This window comes from Gambusia affinis, linkage group LG10 (genome assembly GCF_019740435.1).
Source record: "Gambusia affinis linkage group LG10, SWU_Gaff_1.0, whole genome shotgun sequence".
NCBI classification, from domain to species: domain Eukaryota; kingdom Metazoa; phylum Chordata; class Actinopteri; order Cyprinodontiformes; family Poeciliidae; genus Gambusia; species Gambusia affinis.
The window spans coordinates 10,915,127-10,939,524 of record NC_057877.1 but is presented as its reverse complement, the minus strand read 5'-3'; the positions used below and the strand labels follow the sequence as shown (position 1 = coordinate 10,939,524).

Below are 24,398 nucleotides of genomic sequence, written 5' to 3'. Positions count from 1 at the left end.
ATGACACTGGCTTTTTTTTTTTTTGAGAAATTGAAAAGCGGCACTTAAAATGAAGGAAGAGTTTGACACGTTAGGAAATGTGCTTATTTTTCTTGCTTGTTGGGTCAGAAATTTTTTATGTCAGTCCAACAAATATGAGACCAGAGCCAGAGGGCCAATTAGCCCATTGCTGGACACAGACTGTAACTGTTCTTCTGCAGCTTTTCAACCAGCATTTCTTCAGCTAATTGCCTGCCATGTTATGTCTTGATTGGTCATGTGGCTTTGTGTTGGGAGGGAAGCAGTCATTTCCCCCTCTTTAAGCTAAAGTCAAACCAATTGTCTGCTAACTCTGTCCTAGAATTTGTACAAGCCTCATCAGGGTGGAGAAAATTAAACATTTTCCAGTCTTTTAGCAATAATTTCAATGCAAAAGATGAATTTTGGATTATCCTCACAAAATGAATTTGAAAAATACGATGCTTATGGTAAAACAACCGGCACCATCAGCGATTACTATCTGGAGTTTCAGTCATCATTAGTCCATTCAGCATGAGCTTTCAACTCGGATGAAGCCTTGAAATAAACAAGCAAAAGATAAATAAGTCTGCCACCCGTATAATCAGCCGAAACTAATGGAGCACGGTAATGAATCACTGTTACAGAACATTACTAATGAAAGTGTGCAAGGTTGTGTGTCGGAGCACTAACGCTGTTGATTGTTCAATAGGCCTCAAAAGAGTGTGTGGACGTGTTTGTAGGAGGACGCCTCACCCTCCATTACGGTGACGGCCTGTGGCCCCTCAGAGTGTGGCATCAGACTCGATGTTCTTTGGAGCCGCAGATCTCTTTGTATTAACTCAAACTGACTGCGCTCGGAGGGCTCAGATTGCGTGGGAGTGTTTTTGTATGAAGCTTTTTTTTTTATTATTTTACCTTTAGCTGTGAACATGCCTCAGTGCTAATATATAAAAACAAAAATCACCTTGTCAGAAAATTGAGCTTCAAAATGAACAACAGGTCCTCCTGCTTGCCTGTACTTGAATTTCACAAATTGAATCTCCATAAATACAGGCGTTATAATAAACTTGATAAAGAACGCCAGTCAATTATATAAACTTTGACTATTTAATAAAGGAGATTTATAGTCAGTCATTTTCAGACTACATTGTTAAAGAAATTACGCCCACTTTTACTTGGAAAAATGTATAATTTACCACTTAGTGAAATGTGTAAATGAGATCAGAAAACCCACAGACTCAGTTTTATTCTTTTCCAAGAGTTGTAGATTCTGATTTCTGTGGACAGGAGTGCTGTCCTGTAGTGGTCTGTGCTGCAGTGGAGCTGAAGAAGCCTCTGGCTGAAGACACTCTCTTGCTGTATAACAGTCTCATGAAGAGGATTTCCTCAAAGTTTGAATATTTGTGTTTTTATTCGCATTATTAGCGCTGCACCAGTATGTTGAGTTACGTTTGTCATCATAGAATTGTGGAATTGCCATCCCAAGGTTTGCCTAGAATCATTATTTTTTAGGATATATTTCAATTTTCATGCATATTAATTCTGCCTGTCAATAACCATTTTGCACTGTTTTGCACTCTATGCGAAGAAGTAGTGTTGCACTGCATGAGGCAAATGGTGGTCACACCAGCTACTGACTGATTCTGAGTCCCCAAACCCCCAATAAAACAAAATAAAAATAAAAATGCACATTTCAGAGTGGCCTTTTATTGTGGGCAGTATAAGGTACACCTGTGCACTAATCATGATGTCAGATCAGCATCTTGATGTGGCCCACCTGTGAGGTGGGATGGACTATCTCAGCAAAGCAGAAGTGCTCACTATCAAACATTTAGACAGATTTGTGGACAACATTTGAAAGAAATGGTAATATTGTTTATTAGGAATAAATTTTAGATCTTTGAGTCCATCTCATAAAAAATGGGAGCAAAAAAACAAAAGTGTTGTGTTTATATTTTTGTTGAGTGTACATTTCTCATGTTATTTTGCAGACCTTTTTTTTTTATTTACATTTTTCTTTAGTAGCATGTACTTGTAAAAAGCCTGTGGTGTATATAGAGAACATTAGTATTAGTTATTTCTTACTAATACAGCCTGAATATTGCAAACTTTTTGAACCCTTTGTCAGATCAATGCGCATCAATAGTTTCCTCTTTGCCGCAGAACTGAAGACAAAATGTTAAATTTTGTCTATCTGGGTTGTTAATTTTAAATTAACAATAGTGAGCACTTGGGTTCTACTAACACTATATTTCCATTGGAAATACCAACTATTTTTTGTTTTTTCTGAGTTGTTAAATCAATACATGCTTTGAGTAATGCGCCGCTGTTCATTTTGATGTTGCACTGGTCTCTTTTTAAATCTTGGTATCGATCAGATGATATTTTTATAATGTCCAGAAATCCAAAACCTTATAAATGAGGCAAGTGTGACTATTTATATTTTCACCAGGGCAATATGTGTGTGTAACATTTGTATAGTATTTATCTGCAAAGCAGTCCTTTTCTGTTTTCCTGTGTATTTGTTTCTGCTGATGTTTTTGAAAGGTCGTCCAGTCATGAATTGTTTAAGTAACTGCTTTTTATTGTATTTTTTGACGTGTAAATCTTTCTTAAGGAGTAGCCTTTTCCAATGTCAGACTAATGCCAAAAATAAGGCTGTAAATCTGCAGACGCTCCCTATGTGACTTTTTAAATATATTGCACATGAGCCACGGGATATGCCTGAAAACATCCACATTTTGTTGAAAAAACAACTCGGTATCTAATTAAAATTTTATCGTTGGACATAAATTTTAATTATACCTCTGCACACTGTTCGGAATTGTCAACATTAATCTCCAGCTTCCGAATAATAAGCTGACTGAAAACCTTCATCAGTCGTAATAACAAGATAAGAGATAAAGTTTGCAGCTGAGTTGAGTATGATGTTGTAGGTGGAATGCATTGTTTTTGTTGCTCTGTCTTTCTTTTTTTTTTTTTTTTGGCAATTACTGCTCCAGGTGAGGTCAGCCCAGCATGCCAGTGGGTCATGACCATGTAGCAAAACGTCGTCAATTATTTAGCTTCTGTTCATTGAAGCCTTTCTCCCATGAGCCCTGAAACAGTTTACTCTCATTAAAGATTCACTACACATGGCAAGGCACATTCTTAATCACCTCTACATGCCCTTTGGTTTCACTGTTTATGCTTTCCAAAGAACAAAACTGCAGTTCAGGAATCTCCCCTGCTGCCTTTTTATAACTTATTGTAATGAACATCCAAACCCAGCCGCTGTTTTATATCAGTCATCATGAGTTATTCTGAAAGTTTCCGATATATCTGTTGGGAATCTAAGAAATGATTGGACTGTTTTCATATAATGCAAGTCATCCAAAATTTAATGGGTTTTTATGTGATAAATAATGGAAAAAAGGGCAAAATTGTGATATAATTTTTTGTTTTTAAAAATGGTGCAGATACAGTTGTAAGCCTCTTGGGTTACATTGATCAACTTTGTACATTAAGACTTCCACATTATTTGCTTATAGTTTTACCTTAATCACATTGGATGGAGAACATCTGCAAACAGCAATTTTCAAATTTTGACACAGATTCATATTTAGATTTATGCCTGGCCTCGTGCTGGCACATAAACATGGTTTGATCTGTGGTTCCTATTGCAGATCTGCGTTTATGTTTAGCTTCATATCCTGCTGGAAGACAAACCTCATCTCCAGTTTTGTATTTCCTTAATGTTTCTTTTTTATTAGTAGTATTTTAGAACTGCCCTTTATTTAGCTCTACCATCCTCTAATCTATTTTAAGTGGTATCCCTGTTCATACAAAAAAAACAGGATCTCCACAGCATTGGGCTGCCTCTACCATGTTTCGCAGTAGGGACAGTGTGTTCAGGAACAGAATTAGTTTTGTAGACAGTTTTAAACATCAAATTTTGTTCTTATCTGAACATAACAGCCTCTTCACTGTGTTTTCTGTGTTCGCATTATGGCTTGTGGGTAACTAAGCAGGGTTTCTTATACGTTTCTTTCAACAAAATACATTGTTGTGCTGCTTTTCTACAAGGTCAGATAGGAGGAACGCTTTAGAACCTCTTGACAGATACAGTGAGTGGTTTTTGTGCTTCTCTGATTAATGTTTCCCTTACTCAATTTATCATAGGAGTTGAACAGCGCTTCAAGAGATGTTCAAACAACAGGATATGCTATGACCAGCTATATATTCTAATATGTGTCTGAAAAGATGCATACAGTATGCCAATTTTTGTATCTGTTAAATTATTTTGCTTTGACTGACAAAGGTTCATTGTGTTCTGTGGGTGTTTCACAGAAAATCCCAGCAAGATAAGCTAAAGTTTGTGGTTGTGACATGACAAAATGTGGGGAAGTCAAAGGGGCATGATTGCATTTACAAGGCACGATGCATACACATTCCCTGATCTAAATACTAATTCCTCTTTGCCACCAAGCAACACATTTATTCACATCTGCATAAAACATAGATGGCTATCACCCACGGCTTCTCCTTCCTCACTCAGCGACTGGCTGTCCTTGCCTGTGGTGGGTGGCATGACCCTGCCAGAAACAACGATCCATCACTACACTGCAAGGTGGAAGGGACATTAAAGGGAACAAGCATCCCAGTCACTTTTAGCCCTGGGCTCTTTCTTTCATACAATGTGATTTTGAGTGTTTGTAATGTTCCCTGTGTATGTGTGTGTTTGAGCCGCCTGGAGCTTCGAGGTTTCCCTGTGGACACTGACAATGGCTTCCCTCAGTGTAAATGACTAATGTTTTTTCTCACTGAGGGACGCTTCAGTGGAGCGCACACACACGCACACACACGCACACACACACACACACACACACACACACACACACACACACAACACACATGCCCACATAGAGACATGGAAGCTGTAGCACAAACAGAATCTGGTTTATGTAAAGTGTAATGAGTGGGCAGGGTAGAAATGAGTGAGTGCAGCCATTTGAGGAGCCTCTTTGGATGTTGCACTTCAGCCTGTGTGATTTTTCTGGCAACACCTACACACTCTACAACACACTAGCTGCTCATTTGTCAGTTGTTTTCAACACCTGCAGCATGATTGTCTCTCTGGTATATTCACTTCATGTTGTACTGTAGATTTAGACATGGATGGATCACGGATGTATTTATTTTGAACTATTTTCACAATGGTTTCTTTCCGGTAATAGCCAACAAGCACTTGTGCCATTATTTGTCCCTAGTGTATTTATTTTTCTTTAACTTGACTGTATATCTACATTTACCACCACAGAGTGTTTTAAATGCTGTGTTTATGGAGACTTATTTTAATAGAAACTTTTTTGATTGTGTTTTTTTTTTTTTTTTCTTTTACATCATTAACATTATATGTCTCATGAGCATCAGGTTGTCTGGGTGACAGCTATTTTAAATTCACATATCAGACAGTGTTGAGATGATGCCCATGAGCTAATTTTGCTGTCTAGTCAGTGAAACAAGTGATGCAGGGGTTTTTGTAAGAGTAAAGTAGCAGAACACGTGTCGGAGCCTCCTGCTGTTGCAGCCCACTCCACAGTCTAAATCTGGCTCTTCTAGTTAAATCTAACCTGCATTAAGCTTTTTTAGCCCCCCTGCTCCACCTCCTTCTCTTGCTAAAAATCTGCGGCGTTTGGATGGTAATTGGGCTGCAGTCAAAGAGCACAACAGTTGCGAATCACCTACTTAACCATCTGCGCTTAAGAGATTGAAAAAGGACCCACGTTTGCTGTCGCTGCAGAGAGCGAGAGCGGCAGTCAAAATCAGGGTTGTTTACCACTTTACATGTTCAAACAGGTATTAAATTTTTAAAGATACCTTTAATTATGTAGGATAAACATCGTAAATGAATTCAATCTGGAAACAGCAGATGAAGTAAATAACAATCTGGTTGAATTATTCAAAACAAGAAAGATAAACATGCTATTGCTGCAAAAAAGTATGACATGGTATGGTACACATATCACATCGTCTGGGCCAAATTTATAGGAAAAACAAGTTGAATCAAATAAGTAGCTACAAGTGGTATTCCTTCTGCACAAAACATTAGATCACTGTGCAGTTTTGATCTTTATACAGTAAAACAAGTCAGCCAAGCTAAAATTAGCTTGTTAGTTAGTCTTGCTATTTCCCCAAATAACTTACAAAATTTACAAAACAAAGCTGCTTTTATAACATTGATGAGTGGTGCTTTTTTAATTTGAGTTTTTATCTGTTTCTGTTTCATTGTGACCATCTGTGGAGCAGTGCACAGAAACAAGTGGTGTAGGGGTAATACTCTGTTCCTCTGTGGTCCATGGAAATCCATCCATCTGTCTGTCCATCCATTATCTACTCAGGATCAAGGGAGAGTCGGTGCCTATCTTCTGCAGTCATTGGGAAAGAGCTGGGGTAGACCCTGCACAGACCATCAATCTGCAACAATGTCGCAGAAGACAAACAATCATGCATTCAGATGATCGAAACAAAGTGCAGTTTAGTGAGAGTGGAGCATCTAGAGAAAATCCAAGCATCCACAGGTACAAAATGCAAAGTCGATGAATAAAGTCCCTGGTCAAGACTCCAATCCAGAGCTTCTTGGTGCAAGGGAACTGTGCTAACAACCTTTGACCTATGAACCGTGTTGAACTGAAAACATGCTAATGGCTTTGTAAAGCTATAACATGAAGTTGGCATATGCTGGTGTAAGATTTCTCTTTTTTAAAAATAATTTTATATACTGTGATAAAGATAAATAAAATATACATGTTGGGTATTTTAGACACCCCTGCAGACACATACAATATAATAAGGTGGTCACCAAAACAAAATAATTTATTTAAAAAAATATTAGGTACTTGATTTGTTCTCATAAGCAGAAAAATTGGCCCATAATTCTGTTTAAAATAAGACTTCACAAATCAAACATGAAACAACAACGAGCTATGTGTTTGCATCATATCTCCAATATGTTGTGCATTCATGTGTTGTGTGACAGATCATGAAAGTAAAAGGCATCAACATTTTCATTACAAAAGCTTTTTTAATGAAATTTTAACAGCATCACATTCCCAGTTGTTTTTGTCAGCTCCAGAACATAAACTGTCCTCTGCTGATGCGATGCAAACAGATGTGTACTAAATATTATAATGTGACTTTTAGGAGGCGGCGGTTTATTCATGCTCATTAACATTTAGAAAAAAGGCTAATATGCATTTGAGACATTCACTTGAATTTTAATAGCCCTTGCGACATTCATGCTTTTAAATGTCAGGTATAAATGAAGTGTTTTCATGCTTTATTTTGGTAAATAAATATTTCAGCCATAGTCCTATTGTGGCTCAGTTGGACAGAAGAAACGTGTCTTTTGTAAGTATTTCAATGCTTCAGATAGAATTAGATTTGTACAGCTTGACAACAACCTGACAAGTGTAATCCACAGTCTCAAGCACTGCAAGTCAGGGCAGGACAGGAGGAGGACATTATCTTTGATTTTCACTTGCAGTCTGTCTTCTACTTTGAATGCACTGAAGTCGGGTTGTCTGCAACACACGCAGAGAAACTCCAACACCTTGACCTGCAAGTAGGCAATCTTTAGCAAACCATTGTCCACATTTAAAGGGTTTACAAGTCACACATCACGCTCAATTTGTCGCACTTATCCTTTGATTTTCCATATAAATGTATAAAGAACTTTTGCTGAGACCAAGTTGTTACGAAAAACACAATTTGTAGATTCTGTCATCCATCGTCTAATTTTACTATACTTTTTCTGAAGCCATTTTGTTTTATTAAAATAGTATTTTCCATTTTTCTTTTTTACACTTTAGAAAATAAGAAAATTTTTTTTACCATAAACATAGCGTTGAATTAAAATGTTAATATCTAAAAATTCAGCAATTGAATTAATTAACTTATTGGGATTCAATTTATGCTGCAGTTAAATCTGGTTTATTTTACAATAAAGCCAACAGGTTTTCTATGAAAGAAAGAAACAATATTTTTTCTCAAAAACTCTTAAGACATAAATATTAAATTAATGTTGGGATTGTGATGTTCTCAACTCACTCACCAATAATGATGTCAATGATGATTTTTTTATCTTTAAAAAAATAAAGTTTATCTTATGTTTCTTTTGTCATCCACTTGCTTCTGATTCTTTTTTGTAGGCAGTGCACTATGAAATAGATTAAAAGTAAGTGGCAGAAATAAAACTTTTTCAAGATATTTGGAGCTCTATAGATGAAGACTGATTCAATACATTGTCAGAAAGTCTGATTATTGAGAAGCACAGCGTGAAGAACCTAGAGTAATTAAAACATTTTCATCATTAAATATTTAAATTTTTGTTCAGGAAGAAATGGTAGAACGTAAAGTAAATCAGAAAAAATCCAAGTGTTCAATCATCTTTCTAACTTTGAAGCATCTTCAGCACTGATCACTTCAGTCACTAGAGGTGGGCAAATTGATCTTTATATTGATAATATCGATACCAATGCTGGTATTGATGTTGAAAGATGCTCATGTAAAAAGATCGATACTCAAGCTCTTTCTCTCTCCTGCACTCACTGACTGCTGCACACCCGGATTCATCAACGTTCTGCTCTCGATCTGTAAGAGCAGCGCTGAGCTGTCACGCCGTACGGAGCAGTGCACCTCCACCCTCTATTGTCTGTTGTTGCACCGTCATGTGGCACCAGCCAAGCAGGGGAGAACATATTCTTTCTTTATTTATGCTATTTAATTTTCATTGTGCACTAATTTTCTCCAGTGCACTGGAGCGAAGAAATTCTTCATTCTTTGCATTATTTTGTTGTATTGTTCAACTTGAAAAACAGAATAAATTTGAAACTGTTTACTGTACTTATTGTGGTGTGTTAATTCTTCTGTATCGTGGTTTGCCAGCCCTCTGAAGTATTTTGTTGTTACATACAATAAATATGCTTAAATATGAAGAAGTATCGGTATTGGTATCGACGATACTGGCCCTGCTTTTATTCGGTATCGAACAGACACCAAAACTCCCAGTATTGCCCACCTCTATCAGGCACTAAAGCTGTTTACAGAACATGGGCAAGATTAGTAGTTGTTGCCTGGCAATAGAAAAAGGTAAAAGCTAACTTTCCACTAGATTTCACTGGATGTGCATCTTGATTGCACCGAAAATCCCTTCATGTTTGCTTTTTCTCTCTCTCAGTGACTGACAGTCACCATCTGTCTGATTGTGACATTTTTGCGTCATGCAAAAAGGAACAGGATGTTAATGTTGCCACAAAGCCTACCAGGCAGAGATGCAGTGGCGGGCAGGAAATTAGATGCAGAAGTGAGAAATAAAGGAAAAGTCTTGAATACCTCCATTACCAGGCAACATAGGAGCCTGGCGCAAATGAACATCATCTGTGCAGAGGATGAGTGATGATCCCGACATTCAGGAGAGGTCAGCAGACAGACGCAGAAACCCTGCAGAGGGACGCTGGACAGCTGCATCACAGACTGTTATGAAAAACAGAAGATTAAGAAGAGGTGTGTTTGAATTGTGACGAAGGCGGGATGGAAGGAAATGGAACATGTGGAAATGCGACAGTTTTAAACACCTATTTTTCCTTATCCAACGTCTGGCTTTTCAGAGAAGAAACCTTCTTGATTGGCATGGAGGTTTTGGCAGTCACACATCTTGTTGGATGGGTTTTTGCACACATTAATCTCATGCCAAGTAAATCATTTTTAGTGTTGTAGGTTGTACTTTATCAACTTTATCATCAATCAACACGCACTACAGCCGTCATAGTTATTCTTCTTTACTAAATTATCTTTTGTTTTACTTAGGAACTTCTGTGGTTTACATTAAGCCACAGGTTCCGTTAGCTTTTATTACAATTCAGTATCTTACATCAGTACAGCCGAGATGAAAGCTGAATCCCTTTCCTCCAGTCGCATATCCCTCTGTCATTACCTTGAAGTTACAAACAGTAGCAGTTAAAATATTGAGCTGTGCATTGGGAACGGATGCCGAGAAGGTAATGCATTTACAACTGTCTACAACTGTCACAAGTGACACTTTTATGCAAACAAATGCCGGTTTGATCTTATCATGTAGGCCATATGTTTCTGAGTGTGAAGGGACTTGCAGGTTCTCTTGAGTTTTTCATAATTTCGTCACTTCACAGCCATTAAATTAATGTGTTTTTGGGATTTTGGTTAGAATAGGCTATATAAATGAATGAAGAAGATAGGAAGACATAATGTTTGTGTATGTATAGTTGTTTAGCTATCCTACTCTGGCATATTTACTAACCGTCTGAAGACCAATGGGTCTGTTGGGAACCAAAGCCCAGTCCTAATACAGTGTTTAGGTGTTAATTAAGTTTTCATTAAGGTTAGGTTTAGGAATTGACTAGCAGTTGTTAGTTAGGGAAAAAGTATTGGTTATGCCTAAACATGGTTACTACTATGAATGGAAATCAGTACAAAGTCTTATAATGGATAAAAATATAAACGTTTGTGTGTGAGTGGCGAATATGTTGTAAAAGGTCAAAGATTTTTTTGTATATTACACATGGATCTGTTTTCTTCCCACAGTGCACTTCTCATTTTAGAACAATCTGCTTTGACCACTTCACATATTTTTAGGTTTTAATTTTTTGGAATCTGTAAAATATAGTAAACATCTATTAGCTGAAAATAGGATCCTTTGGTTATGGTGAGTTCCAAGTTACAACATTATGAAATGCATTATTCAATCCTTTGCAAAGCAGTAAACATGTATCAAGAATTTAAAGGCATTTTCACAACATCTTCAGAATCTTAGAAAACACTGGTAAATATTTGTGCAAAATAAGAGAGAATGTAGTATATATAATAGTGTTTTTTGTTTGTTTGTTTTGCACCATCACTGTCACTCTTTGGTAGTACCAGGTTGGACCCCATCTGAACTTCCTAATTCTTAATGACAAAGATTCAACAAGTGAAAATTGCAGCTAAAATTGAGATTCAGCAGCAACAGTTTTCCAGCTTGTCAAACTTTGGTGAGCCTGTGTGAACTCCGACCTCAGTTTCTTTTTCTGATCTGTCAACAGTGACACCTGGTGAAGTTTTCTATTGTTGCCCTCAAGATTCAACAGAGATGGTTGTGCCTGAAAATCCCAGCAGATCACCTGCGTCTGAAATATCTAAACATGCTTCTATGACACAAATATGCATCCCATATTTGAAGTCACTTAAATCTCCTTTATTTATTTTTGATGCTCAGCCTGAACTTCAGATAGTCATTTTTACTTTGTGTAGAAGTCTAAATGCTTTGAGGTTGCTACCATGTGATTGAATAATTAACTAGGTGTACATAGTAAAGTGACTCCAGTTTCTGCTTAAAGGTTTAGTACTTAAAAGTGGACTGCTTAATTTTTTTTTATAAACCCCTAAGGAAACTAATTTTAAAGGTCTAAGAATGATATTTACAACAAAGCCCTTAATTACAAAGGGTTATAGATGTTTCTAATGGGAATCTCTCGGTAATAGTAAGTGGGAAAAGAAAAGAAAAGCTTGAAACATTCTTTTGTGATGTATTACTTGGCCTTTTAATTTTCTGTGAATTAAGAACAAACGTGTCTGTGAGGCTTGTGAGATACTGTCAGATTCACCAGGCTGTTTGCCTATTATAATGTGCATCCAGGAGTAACAGTCCATGCTTTTAGTTGGCATTTCATGCTGGGTTTATGGGGAGATTACTACTTTGCTGTTGACATCCATCAATAGACTGAGGCGTTGGGTAGGAGAACCTCACACATTTGTGTGTCTGATAGGAAACCCATTGGTGGGCCATGCTTAGCAAGCTTGTCTTATGATAAGCCTTTTGTCCTCAGAGACTCATGCAGATGATGGGCTGGATTGAATGTTTGTGTGTTGTGTTGTTGTTCATGGACACTTTCCTCCATGTGTTTCCACTTTGTAGCCCAATGTTTTCTTCTGCAGAGCAATAAATTCATAGGTTTCCCTTCTGTATATTGATATGATGAGTCCATTTGCTGCTCTGTTTGCTGTTTGAAAGCCAACAGTTGCCTTAGTTTATTATGTAATATTTCACACAAGGCTTTATGAATTAAAGAGATCCAGAAATTCCCTTTCTCAATATACAATTCAAGAGCCAGAGGGAAACATAGAAAGATGCATTACCTGTTGTAATTCACATGTATAACTAACTCATAGCTGAGATGAAACTCCATCTAGAGGTATTAAGAGTCGTCTCTAGTTTAAAATCCTTGCAGCTTTCAACAGAACACAGGTAACCATTGTAAAGCAAGAACACCTATAGAAAAAACCTTTGGGGTTTATTGTACTCTATCTTTAATTTTACCTCTGTTTCAGGTATATTTGAGTTTAAAATACATAACTTATGCCCTATTCACGTTTGATTGCTTAAGGGGAATTAAGTTAAATGAATTTGATCTCACCATCTTTATTTTTGTCTCTTCCTCTTCTTCTTTCCCTCTTTCCTACCTGTTTTCCATCTTTTCCCTCTATCCTTTTGCTCAGGTGGCAGACCCAGTGATTGAAACTCACAAAGGAGTCAGAGGATCAAGCAGAAAGAAGGGCCATGGGGGTTGGCCTGGGTGTGTGTTGGCTGCTGCCTTTCCTCTTCTTGCTGCTTATGATCACAGTGTCCTCCACCCAAAGTCAAGGATGTCCCCAGCGTTGTGACTGCATTGTGAAGCTGAAGACTGTGTCCTGTTTTGGTAAACGTCTGTCCTCCTTGCCGGAGGGAATCCCGCCTGACACCAAAGTTTTGGACCTAAGTGGGAATAAACTTCGCTGGATAGAACAGGATGATCTGCTTCCATATACACGCCTGGAGAAGCTGGAACTCAGTGATAACATGATCAGCGTTCTGGAGCCAAATGCGTTTTCAAGTCTTCAGAACTTGCAGTCACTTTCACTGAGGGGTAACCAGCTAAAACTGGTTCCCATGGGAGCTTTCTCGCGTCTCTCCAACCTCACCTCCTTAGATTTGAGTGGAAATAAGATTGTAATTCTTTTGGACTTCACTTTCCAAGACCTAAAAAGTCTTAAGAACCTGGAGGTTGGTGACAATGATCTGGTTTACATTTCTAACAAGGCTTTTATGGGATTAGTAGGACTCAAGGAGCTGACAATTGAGAGATGCAACTTGACGTCAGTGTCCAGCCAATCGTTATCCTATCTGCACAACCTGGTGACTCTGCGACTCAGGTATCTTAGCATCTCCTCCTTAGACGACCAGAACTTTCGAAAACTTGGAAACCTTAGAGGTCTGGAGATTGATCATTGGCCCTTTTTGGAATATATCTCCCCTCATAGCCTTCAAGGCCTTAATTTGTCTTGGCTATCCATTACTCACACCAACATCACCTCTGTGCCCACCTCTGCCCTTCGTAGTTTGGCTCACCTCACTAGCCTCAACCTCTCACATAATCCAATCACTGTGTTAGAGTCCTGGGGTCTGCGGGATCTCATCAGACTGAAGGAGCTGCATCTGGTGAACACTAACCTGGCAGTAGTTCAGCCTTATGCACTAGGTGGTCTGAGGCAAATCCGCCTTCTTAATCTTTCAACCAACAGCTTAGTGACCTTGGAAGAGGGAGCTTTTCAGTCTGTCAACACTCTTGAGACGCTGCGCTTGGATAGAAACCCTCTTGCCTGTGACTGCCGCCTCCTCTGGATCCTTCAGCGTAGGAAGACCCTTAATTTTGATGGTGCCTCCCCTGTGTGTATGACCCCTGTTGAAGTCCAAGGCCGGGCTCTTAGTGCTTTCACCGACTCAGCTCTTTTTGACCACTTTACTTGCCAGAAACCTAAAATTCGCAACAGAAAACTGCAGCAAATGTCAGCCCGCGAAGGGCAAGTAGTGTCGTTTATCTGCAGAGCAGAAGGCGAGCCGACGCCCGTGATATTCTGGATTTCTCCTCAGCGTCGACGCATAACCACAAAGAGCAGTGGGCGACTGACTGTGTTACCGGAGGGCACTCTAGAAATACGCTACGCCCAGGTAACTGATAGTGGAACCTACATCTGCATTGCTAGCAATGCTGGCGGAAATGACACCTACTTTGCTACACTCACAGTCAGTGGGCTACCACTGGATGCAGCACTAATGGCCAACCGCACCTATTATGCCGGGGACCTGAACGACACAAATCTGAATGACACCAGGGTGTTCTTGAAGTTCACCCTTGACCTCAAGACCATTCTAATATCTACAGCTATGGGCTGTATCATGTTTCTGGGAGTGGTCTTATTCTGCTTCATCCTGCTATTTGTGTGGAGTCGGGGTAGAGGACAGCACAAGAACAACTTCTCGGTTGAGTATTCTTTCAGAAAAGTGGATGGACCAGCAACCAGCGGAGGACAGGGGGGGGCACGAAAGTTCAACATGAAAATGATTTGATTCTGCAGAACCCCTGGTGTTTTCCACTGCTTCAGTAACAAACTAAGACCCAAATTAACAGAACAAATTAAATTTGTGTGAAACATTAAAACCAGTAATCCACAGGACATTTTATTAGGACGAGGTTTTGTTCAGAAAGAAACTTGTGTATGCATGCAAAATGTCAAACTACTGTATGATGCTTTGATACATTTCTACTGCTCTTTGCTTTGTTCAAATAATTGTGTATATAAGTTTAATTCCAGAGAAAGAAGTCTTTAAACTTTGAATAGACTGTTAAAAGACCCCACCGTCCCACACGTCTTTAACCTTTATGAAGTTCATGCCAACACACCTCTTTCCTGAAAGAAACCATCATCCTCACCTTTGAAGGACCACATCTCTGCTCCTTTTGAACTGACTCAAGCACTCCAACCTGATGAAAACATAATTAGATGGTGGTGCTCAGTAATTGCCAAGGACTTGCCAATATATATATATTTAGATAATTCTAGATATTTGGTGTATAATAGGAGCTCAATACAGTTAAAACGCCTTCGCTTATGCTGATTGTGATTTTACTAATGGATTTCTGAAAATTGATTAACTTAGTACCAGTTTCTACATCACTGCCAATTTGACCACAAAGCACCATGCACTACACTGGCCACATTTTTTGGCACCAAGGTTAACAGATTATAAAATGCCTAAAAATTAATTGATCTTTAGTTGCAGAAGCATGACCTTACACACAGAGATCTGAGGAAAAATCCAATGTTTTTGCTGATAATTATTTTTTTTTTTTTGCATTGGGAAGCAAAATACCTTTATTCAAATTAATAAAATGTATACATTTTTAGGTAAGAAATTGTGTGTATCATCTACAAATTATTAATATATAACGTTCTCTTTTCCTATTGTGTAAATTTAACAAAGGAGGCCCATTTTTTACTCACTGATATCCTGTACGGACAAGGACTCATGTTTATTTAACCATGAGGAGGAGCCTTAATTTAAATTAATAATCTCCCTGTTAGAGATCTGCAGCAAAGAGGGGCATCTCACCAACTCTCTATAACATACCTTAGATGATTGTGAGTTATATTAGCAAAACTTTTAGCCTGCCATCACCAAAAAAAATTATAGCATTTGTTGAACTCTACTGGGACTTTAACAGGATCAAGGGCTTTGTTAATATGAGCCTAAGATCAAACTTTTTCGTCATAAAAACACTTCAGGCAGGTTACCCGTTAAATAGGCAATAAGTGGTGGAAAAGCACCAAAGAGAGCATGGCTTCATGAACTCTTTGAAATACCATAACATTTTAAATAAAAATCTTTAACAACATACTGATCCAAACCATGTGGCTGAATCAACCCAGAAATGCTTTACCATAAAATCTACCTTCTTCAGTGATTTCTCTCTGTGTGCTCTGACCTTGTGAAATTTTATACATGGATAGGTGCTGCCCTATACTCGTAAAATATGAATACCTAGTAGTAGTAAATTAGTAAAAGAAGGAGTACAATTTTGGTAGCACCAAAGATTTTGTTAAAAACAATGATTTCCTTATTTAAGATTTTTCCTTCCCCGCTAATTTAGTGTTCTCAGATTATTAATTTTTTTTCAAATTTTTCTGTGTGAGAATTAACTGCTGGAAGGAAAGATCATTTTAAGGTTATTTATTCTTTGCCAGGGTTGCCAAGAAACATGTGAGCTACTGTAAAACCTGTGCAGAAGAGAAAAGCTATTTCTACCTGTAACATCTGTTCACAGTGAACATCAGAGTCAACACACTTTTTTAAGGACCCAAGTGAACACGTGTAAGAAACGATGACAAATCACGAAGACACATTTTCTAGTTACATTTTTCATTATTATTTTTGGTAAATCTGTACAAGAGTTTTACCCTCTTGGTCTAAAACAGAAAACTTTGAAAGCGAATGCATGTACAGACTTTGGTTCATACTTTAACAATTTGTATTTCTAAAACAAACAGAAATGTCGGTGTTCTTTGATCACCAAAATTGTATAGACAGAATATGATGTGATATATATTTTGTATTGCTGATATTGAAATTAATGTGACTGTTTATAGTACTGTTGAGTGATTAATCTGACTTCACTGCTCTACTGTTATTAAACTGCTAAAGTATCATTCGGTAAACGGTGAACTTCAGTGCAGCTGTAAATACAACTCTAACTGTATCATGTTCGTCATGTAAATGTGGCTGCTCGCTGTCTTCAATCATAAAGGACATTCACTGTGCAGCAGGTTTCAGTTCAGTTGCCTATTTTTGGATTTGAGTGTCGAGGTGGGGAGTTTTCACTGAGCAGAGGGTGAAGAACCTCGATAGAGACATGCAGGGAAAATGCTAATGTATTAGACACCTTGCACAGCGGTCATTAGGAGACTGAGGTGAGAAAAAACTTTAGATATATTTAGAAGGCAGCAAGACTGTGGGACATTATACACTTGCATGCTGACTTTTGTGCATCAGATGTATAAGGTATGGGAGGGAAGAAAATGCATATAGGGAGAGGTAAGTACATTACATAAAAATCTGAGCAAATAACTCAGAATTTAAGGGTACAGTATTGTTCACTCTTCAAATGTCAAACAGGGCTCTGCTGCCCTCTTTTGACACCAAACAGGTAATGGCTTTTCCTTCAGCAACCTGAGGACTTTACTCCATCTTCTCAAGAACAAAAGAATGGAACTTACATGATGACTGACCAGAATCTAAGGAAAAATAATGTTCACTGGCTCAAAAAAGCTTGCCTTTAAATTAATTTTGAAGTTTGAAACTGATAATAATTGTATCCATGATATGAGAAAAGATTTTAAATATATTAGTGCAGTATCAGTAGATTTATTGCCCTTTTAATAAATTCAGCTAAAGCATCTGGCAGCAATGCAACAGGCACTGTTGACCTGAAAAAGCACAATTTTTGAAGCAGTAACTGTTTTCAAGTATGCCTGGTATTGTCCTGTCACATTTTTTTTTCTTTATCTCTGAATATGAGGGGCATAAGGGTTACTGAGTTTACTGTGACAATTTTCATCCAAAGGTCCTATATGAATCTTGTTGGGGTAGATTGAATTGTGAATTTTTACAAATACCAGAACATTTTCTAAAAAATCAGACAGATTACCAGTCAGCTAAAAATGTGTCCTTACTTGGCATTTTTACAGATTCTGACCCAAGCCATAAGAGAGGAGCGAGGACTCTGGAGGAATGATGAAAGGTCACTTTCTCTGTATGCTCCAACCTCAAGAAATGTTAAAAGAAAAATGGCATATTATGTTAACTAAAACTGCTGTTGTATGGTTCTCCCTCAATAAATAAATGTGCACAAATTAATAGGTGGACCTTCAAAAAAATGTTATGCAAAAACACATTTTACATCATAAAAACACTTTCAAAACTGTGAAAGAAAAATATTACTTGTAGCTATTCTTCAAAACTGTTTGAAGCAAACATGGAAATGAATTTATTAAACTACTATGGGAGTTTAATATATTGTGTGTTGACAAATAATGTAGACATATTTTATTTTCTTCATTAATTTTTCATTAATGTCTTTTCTAATTCAAGAGTCTACCGTGTTGATCTGAACAGCTAAAAGTGAAAGCATGTCCAGACTGCATGTCTTGGTTTTAACAATTTGTATTGACGAATTAAACAGCAATCAGCCAGCAGTACAGAAAGTGCAAAAATAAGTAAATCCATGAAGTGTATATTACTATTGATGCCACTAAATTGTTTATAACTAGCTCTAGATGCAAACCATTACTTGTTGTTATTACATGTTACATCTACAATCTGCTTAAGCTAAATAGAAAATAAACCAGAAAAAAATACACAAAGGTGTAATTTCATCAACAAAACTTTCAATTTTGATTTCAAGATCTCTTCCGAGGTCCTATTTGAGCAGGAGGAGGACAAATGAAACAGCTTTTAAAAATAGTTGATGTAAAAATGCATTTCTGGCAAAAACCTGAAAGGCCAACTTCAGAATCGCAGTTGATTACCTCAGCTTGTACTATGCTATGACAGAAGAACCTGCAGGATTTTTGAGATCACAAATCTGGTGAGCTATTTACACATAGCATGCACCTCAATGGGTAATAAACTTGGGGCGTTTATTAAATGACCCAAACTGGTTCGAAGGACCCAGATTAAATAATTTTCGAATACCAGAATTAGGTACACCTGTTTAAAGTAATTGTGTTTTTCTTAACATACTTACTAAATTGTGTAGTATATGTGCACAACTAATATTTGGTAAATTATCCCTAAAAAATTACACTTTCACCTCATGCTTTTTGTATGGGTATTCCACCACTCCTAGCAGAATTGGTATTATGAATTTTCATTGGCTGATTTTGTGGAATAAATCAGAGATAAGGTCACAACCTTTCCACAAGCCTGACATTACTTCATCTTTATCAATGCTAAAATCCACTCTATATAAGAGTGTCCATGCTTTTATGGTCACTCTCTCACACTGGAGCGAGTCCATAAGCATAAGGCCTAAATAACTTGGATTACTTTGATATTATTAATAATAATATTAAAAACCCACACAATGTTACAAGGATGTTGTTTTTCTATACTTGACAGTAGTTATAGTTTAGAACCTTTGTGGCATATGAAAGTCCACAACAAATTATTTTGTTTTCACCCAGTTCTTATTTTTGAAAGTCAGTGAAGTTGTGTCTTATATAACCATCATAACCTGGGGGAAAATGCAGTCAGAAAGGCCCAAACATATTATGGTAATGATTAAGACTGAGGTAGTTCCACACAAGCAATTTTTTTCCCCTCATCTCCTCATCGGTTAATAAAGATATCACTATAAATATTTTAGCAAGTTTTATCAGGTTTCTGTTTTAATGCAGAACGTGATGGATGTCTAAAGCTTCCAGCCCACATACTAAATATTTTAATAATATGAAATATGTGGTTGAAAAAAAAAATCATGTATCCTTTCTGCCTATATTGCTGATTTCAATCTGGAGAAAAGCATCAGAAAGATTTTATTTGGTTTGAATTTCTTTGGCGCTCGTGAGCTGAGGATCACGGGGGGCAAGGTGGTCGACTCGGGCGAAGCTCAGGGTAGTTCAGGGTAGCTCAGGGTAGTCCCCGGGTCCGGATACTGGTGGTGGAGCGGAGCCGGGAGGTGAAGGAGCGCGGAGGGAGCCTGGAAGGGGTCCCCCGGGATGAAGGTGGAGATGGGGAGGAGGCGGATCGAAGCGCGGCTGAAGAGCGGCTGGACCCGAGGTAGCTTGCCCTTTTGAAGGAACCCTTTCACGGTGAGTGGCTGGAGCGGAGCGGCGTTCCGGCGCTAGTGTGCTGCGGCGGGGGCGTGGTAATTGGATGATGGCGATAAACTGGATAGCGTCTCCCAGCTTGAATTTACGTCTCGGCTTCATTTCTCAGATCCTTGCCTATCAGCAACCATGACAAAATTGGCCTCTGCTCAATGAAGACTCTTTTTTTACCTTTGCATATGCAAAAACAGAAAACGGCCCAGACAAAAATGCTTATCACATCTTTTTAAATACACATGGATGCTATTTCACTCCAAATAAAGACACGTAACCTACTAAAAAGACTTTGAGTTGAGCCTGAGGTGACCCTACCCCCTTCAAGGCACACGTAGTTCCAACTGAAGAGGGGAAAAAACAAGTGTGTAACAGACTTCAAACGCCTGCGCTGTGGGGGTCGGGGCACTGACACTTTGGCTACTCTGTTGGTGTTTATTGCTCTCACACTCCCCACACTTATGTCCACAAATACGGCAAAGAATGACTCATTGAGTGATATGTCCTCACCTCAGAGGAGAGTGTGTAAAGGGCTTTTGCACCTTTGATGTGACAAATATCATCTGACTTTTTAATACAAGTAATGAAATGTTCACATTAGTATTTCACACAGAGGAGAAAAGAAATTAAAGGGCTCTATTTCTATGTTTTTACATATGGTGCATTACCTGCACATAAGTGGGAGCATTTGTTATCCCAGTCAAGTTCTGTTGTTATGATTTACACCAGCAGATGCATCGGCAAAGATTGTGACTTATCGATTGCTGCACTCATCACAAGAGAAAGAAAAATTATCATCAGGTGACTCAGAAATCCCTCTTACAATTCACCTTTTTTACAGACAGGGTCAATGCATGAGTTGAGTCTTCATTTATTTCCCAAGAACAACAGTCGTAGTATAAAAGAAAAAAGAAAATAAATGTGTATCCATGCATGAAAGTCTAAGCATCTAAACCCTCAAAATGCTGTTGTTTGTAGTACTAAAACCAGCATGTGAACTATTCAACTGCATATTGGAGATTTTGTGCTTTCATGGAGAGGAAATCAATCTTGTTCAAGACAGAAAATGTTCATTCTGTTTTTATTTGACATCTTTGAGGCAGCAAATTGCTTTTAATAAGTAACTTCGGTGCATGTAAAACTCCCTCCTACGTTTGTATGTGTTAGCTGCAGCCTACTTGCAGAGATGGGGGTCTTTGAAGAGGAATTAACGCCTTATGCACTAACATCTCAGTCTGCACAGCAATGGGAAGATGTGTCACCAGCCAGGCTGCCTTTACTGGCATTCGTGTGACATTACATCACTGATCAAATTAGTCCGCTGAATATGAGTGGACTAATCACAATACACGGGTAAGAGTGGCAAAATGTGCAGCAGCCTTATTCTTGAGTGCCTCTGTCATTTGGTTGTAAGAGGATATGATGTCAGATTGCACTTTAACACAGAGATGCTGAACATCTGCTTCACCGGAGCTATTTTTGGTGCAATGCTGGGAACATTGATTGGGTGAAAAAGATGATATAACGTGGTGCGTGCACACGTATATGAGTGTATGTTTGTGTGTGTGCAGAGTTATTACACAAATTGTGTTACCATGGTGTTGAAATGCGGTGGCCTAAATGGGTTTGTTGTGGTTAGCAGTTGCTGAAGAAAAAGAAAAAAATCTACAGAGAATGTGCGAGGTTCATTTTGTCTGCTTGCGCTTAGTCGGATTAAGTTCAGATATGTTATTTAGGCACACAAATTCAATTGAACTGTTGAATATTACAAGACCTGCAAAAATAATTATTATTTTAAGTATATCCTCATGCATTAGTTTCAATTCTTGTTGACATTTTCAAGTCCTGCATTGCATCAATTAAAACCCCATGGCACAATTGCTCAGGTTTGCCTTAGTTTCATTTTGATTAAAAGGTAGTGGTGTCAGTATGACTCAAGTCTCATGTAATTTTTCTCTCTTATTTGTCACCTTATCTGACAGGTGGTTTGGTTTCATTTTCTCACCACGCCTAGTTAAAATGGTTAAAAGGTGAAAATGATCTTCATTCGTGCACACTGTCCTTTGAAAGTATTCACATTTAAAGGTGTGGCAAAAAGAAATTATGGGGCGGCGGGAAAATGACACTGGTTTATATATATATATATATATTTTTTTCAAATGAAAATCTGAAAGGTGTGGCATCCATCTGGATTCAGCTAATACTCTGTAGAATCACCACTACTACAAATACAGCTGCAAGTCTAGCTGAAGCTCAGTCATGTACAAAGAGCATAGTGAACGTCTGTTTTCAAATCTTGGTCAATCTACTGTTTTTATAAAAAAAACATTATGAAACTCATTTCCATCTGAATGCAAGAAAATAACAGAACTCAATGCTTTAAAGGGTGCATTCACACCAGCCCTGTTTTGTTAACTTTTATCAGACTGTAGTACGTTTGAAAAGAAAGTATGTTTTGCTTGAAGAGGCGTGAATTTGCAATCAAACTCTGTTCTGCCTAAAAACGTAGGTCTTGGTTTGGTTGCAGTAAACTCTGTTCGAATGCATTATGTGAATACCAAGTGGATTGGAGACTGCTCCAAAAGCAGAATGTGAACTACAATGCAAGGCATTCTGGGTAAAGACAACCAATACAACATAGCGTTTGGATCTACGTTGCCAATATTTATTTTCTATACTTTGACATCGACCCATGTCGTTTCTTATAATTTCTGTTTTTTTTTGTTTTGTTTTGTTGTTTTTTTTACTGTTGTAATATTTTAAACCTCTATCCCTTTTAAACTGTTTTAATCCTGGAAGTCAAAACAACAACAGAAAGAGATGCATGATTTGATATAAACATTGAAGCTCGTTAACCTGATCAAATCGTTTGTGGCCTCCAATCTATCCAATTCAAATCTGACCAACTCTCATGGCTGCTGGACAAACGTTTTCCCACATCATGTGCCACTGCCATGTTGAACACAGTGTGTTTAAGGTGTTCGTTTACTATGACTGTACTTTGAATGAACTATTCTAACACATGAGTAAACGTCTAATCTTTCACATTATAACACCATCAAAACACATGAAACTATAATCATGAGTTGTTTCATTTTGTGCTGTGACTAATACAGTTGAAACCTGTTTCATTACTTGCTGTTATTAGAAATAGGGTGAATATAAAAGTAAGAGTCCACCTCTACCAGTTACAGTAAATGTGACTGAATTAGTCAACGGTTGTTTGCAGACGGCAACATTTAGACAAATTTTGGGGTAACATTATTTGACATTGTGTGCATTTATTAAGTATTTGCTTTCAAATCTAGCAAGTTGTGTTGGAGTTCATTTGTGCCACCTCATTTTTGGCTGATCAAGAAGTTGTGGGGTATGGCTAAACTGAATTAATTATTATGGCTAAACTGAATTAATTATTATGGCTAAACTGAATTAAATATTATGGCTAAACTGAATTAATTATGCTATTTGAAAAGCAGAAGAAGGTTAAGTTAAATTGACTGTTTTGGAAGATACTGCTTGATTAAGAGTTATGTAGCTAGTTATATTTCCAAGCATGCCAATAGAAAGTTGAGTGGAAGGCAGAAAATAGGTGCACAGGCAGGAGAGAGAATAACCCCATGAAGAGGATTGTGAAACAAAATCCAAGAGTTTAGGGGAGAACCACAACTTCTGGAGTGTAGATGCACTAAGTACTTTAATACCTCAAACACAAGGCTCTGTTAAGCCACTGCTTAAGCAGAGACAACTTTAGAAGTGTCTTACCTGAGTGTTAATGCTGGTCGTCTAAACTACCAAAGACCAAAACATTAAATCAGCAGAAGGAGCGATGGCCCTCTCCACTAGCTATCCTTTGTCTTGGCTGAATGCTTAAGTCGTCAGCAGCTCAGAAAGCAGCAGGTTGTTGGCTCTTACCCTGACACTGCTGATTGTAACGTTGTTACTGGCCAGGCAAGCAGTCCGTCCTGCTGACTCAATTATAAACAAAGACTCTGAGCCAACTGGAGGACACGAGCCTACTTTAGGAAAGTGCTTTGTAGTGTAAATCTGTTTTAAAATGTGGTCATAAATTCAATGCATCATTAGCTGTAATAGTTTTGATTGTTAAATATAATTTACAAGCCACTAAGTTGTGGGATGTCTTTATTAGATTTAAATTGGACCCATTTATGTGCTGTAAAATGCAAAAATGTCATCAAGTTGTTTTTTCCTATCTCTTTCTTAAAACTACAGTAGGAAACTTTTATAGAAACACAATCAATTTCTTAAATCTGTCACTTGTGTTATGACAGTATAACATGACAGAGATAATCTGTGATAAAATCGAGTTTCTCTGCATCCTCCCTATGGTTCTGCTCAGAAATTCCACCACCTCCAGTCAAAACCACCCAACCAGAACTGTGGGGAAAGGCTTCGCACTGTCAATCATGCTTATACATACCCTGCTCAATGTGCAAGTGGTGGAGAAACAACTTATCATTACAGGAAAGCTGTTTTCCGGCATGCTAACTGGGCTGGGCATTCAGGGCAGGCTCTGTGCTTTAGCACAGAGAGAGATAATGGGAGGGTGTGAGTAGTGCATACACGAGGGTGGTTGGCAGTGCTAAGAGCCTGGTTCTGATTGGCTGTTTCACCCTAAATGAAATACGTGG

At 38.0% G+C, this 24,398-nt stretch overlaps 1 protein-coding gene across 1 annotated transcript in view; it reads left to right on the top strand.

The window, feature by feature from the left end:
- lingo3a (leucine rich repeat and Ig domain containing 3a) overlaps positions 1–17,778 on the top strand; it is a 43,686-nt gene extending 25,908 nt beyond the window's left edge. The window contains exon 2 of the mRNA XM_044130216.1: positions 12,550–17,778. Within this exon, the coding sequence (XP_043986151.1) occupies positions 12,611–14,437 (1,827 nt within the window). The 5' untranslated portion in view covers positions 12,550–12,610 and the 3' untranslated portion in view covers positions 14,438–17,778. The remainder of the gene's footprint in view (positions 1–12,549) is intronic.
- The last annotated feature ends 6,620 nt before the right edge of the window (positions 17,779–24,398 follow it).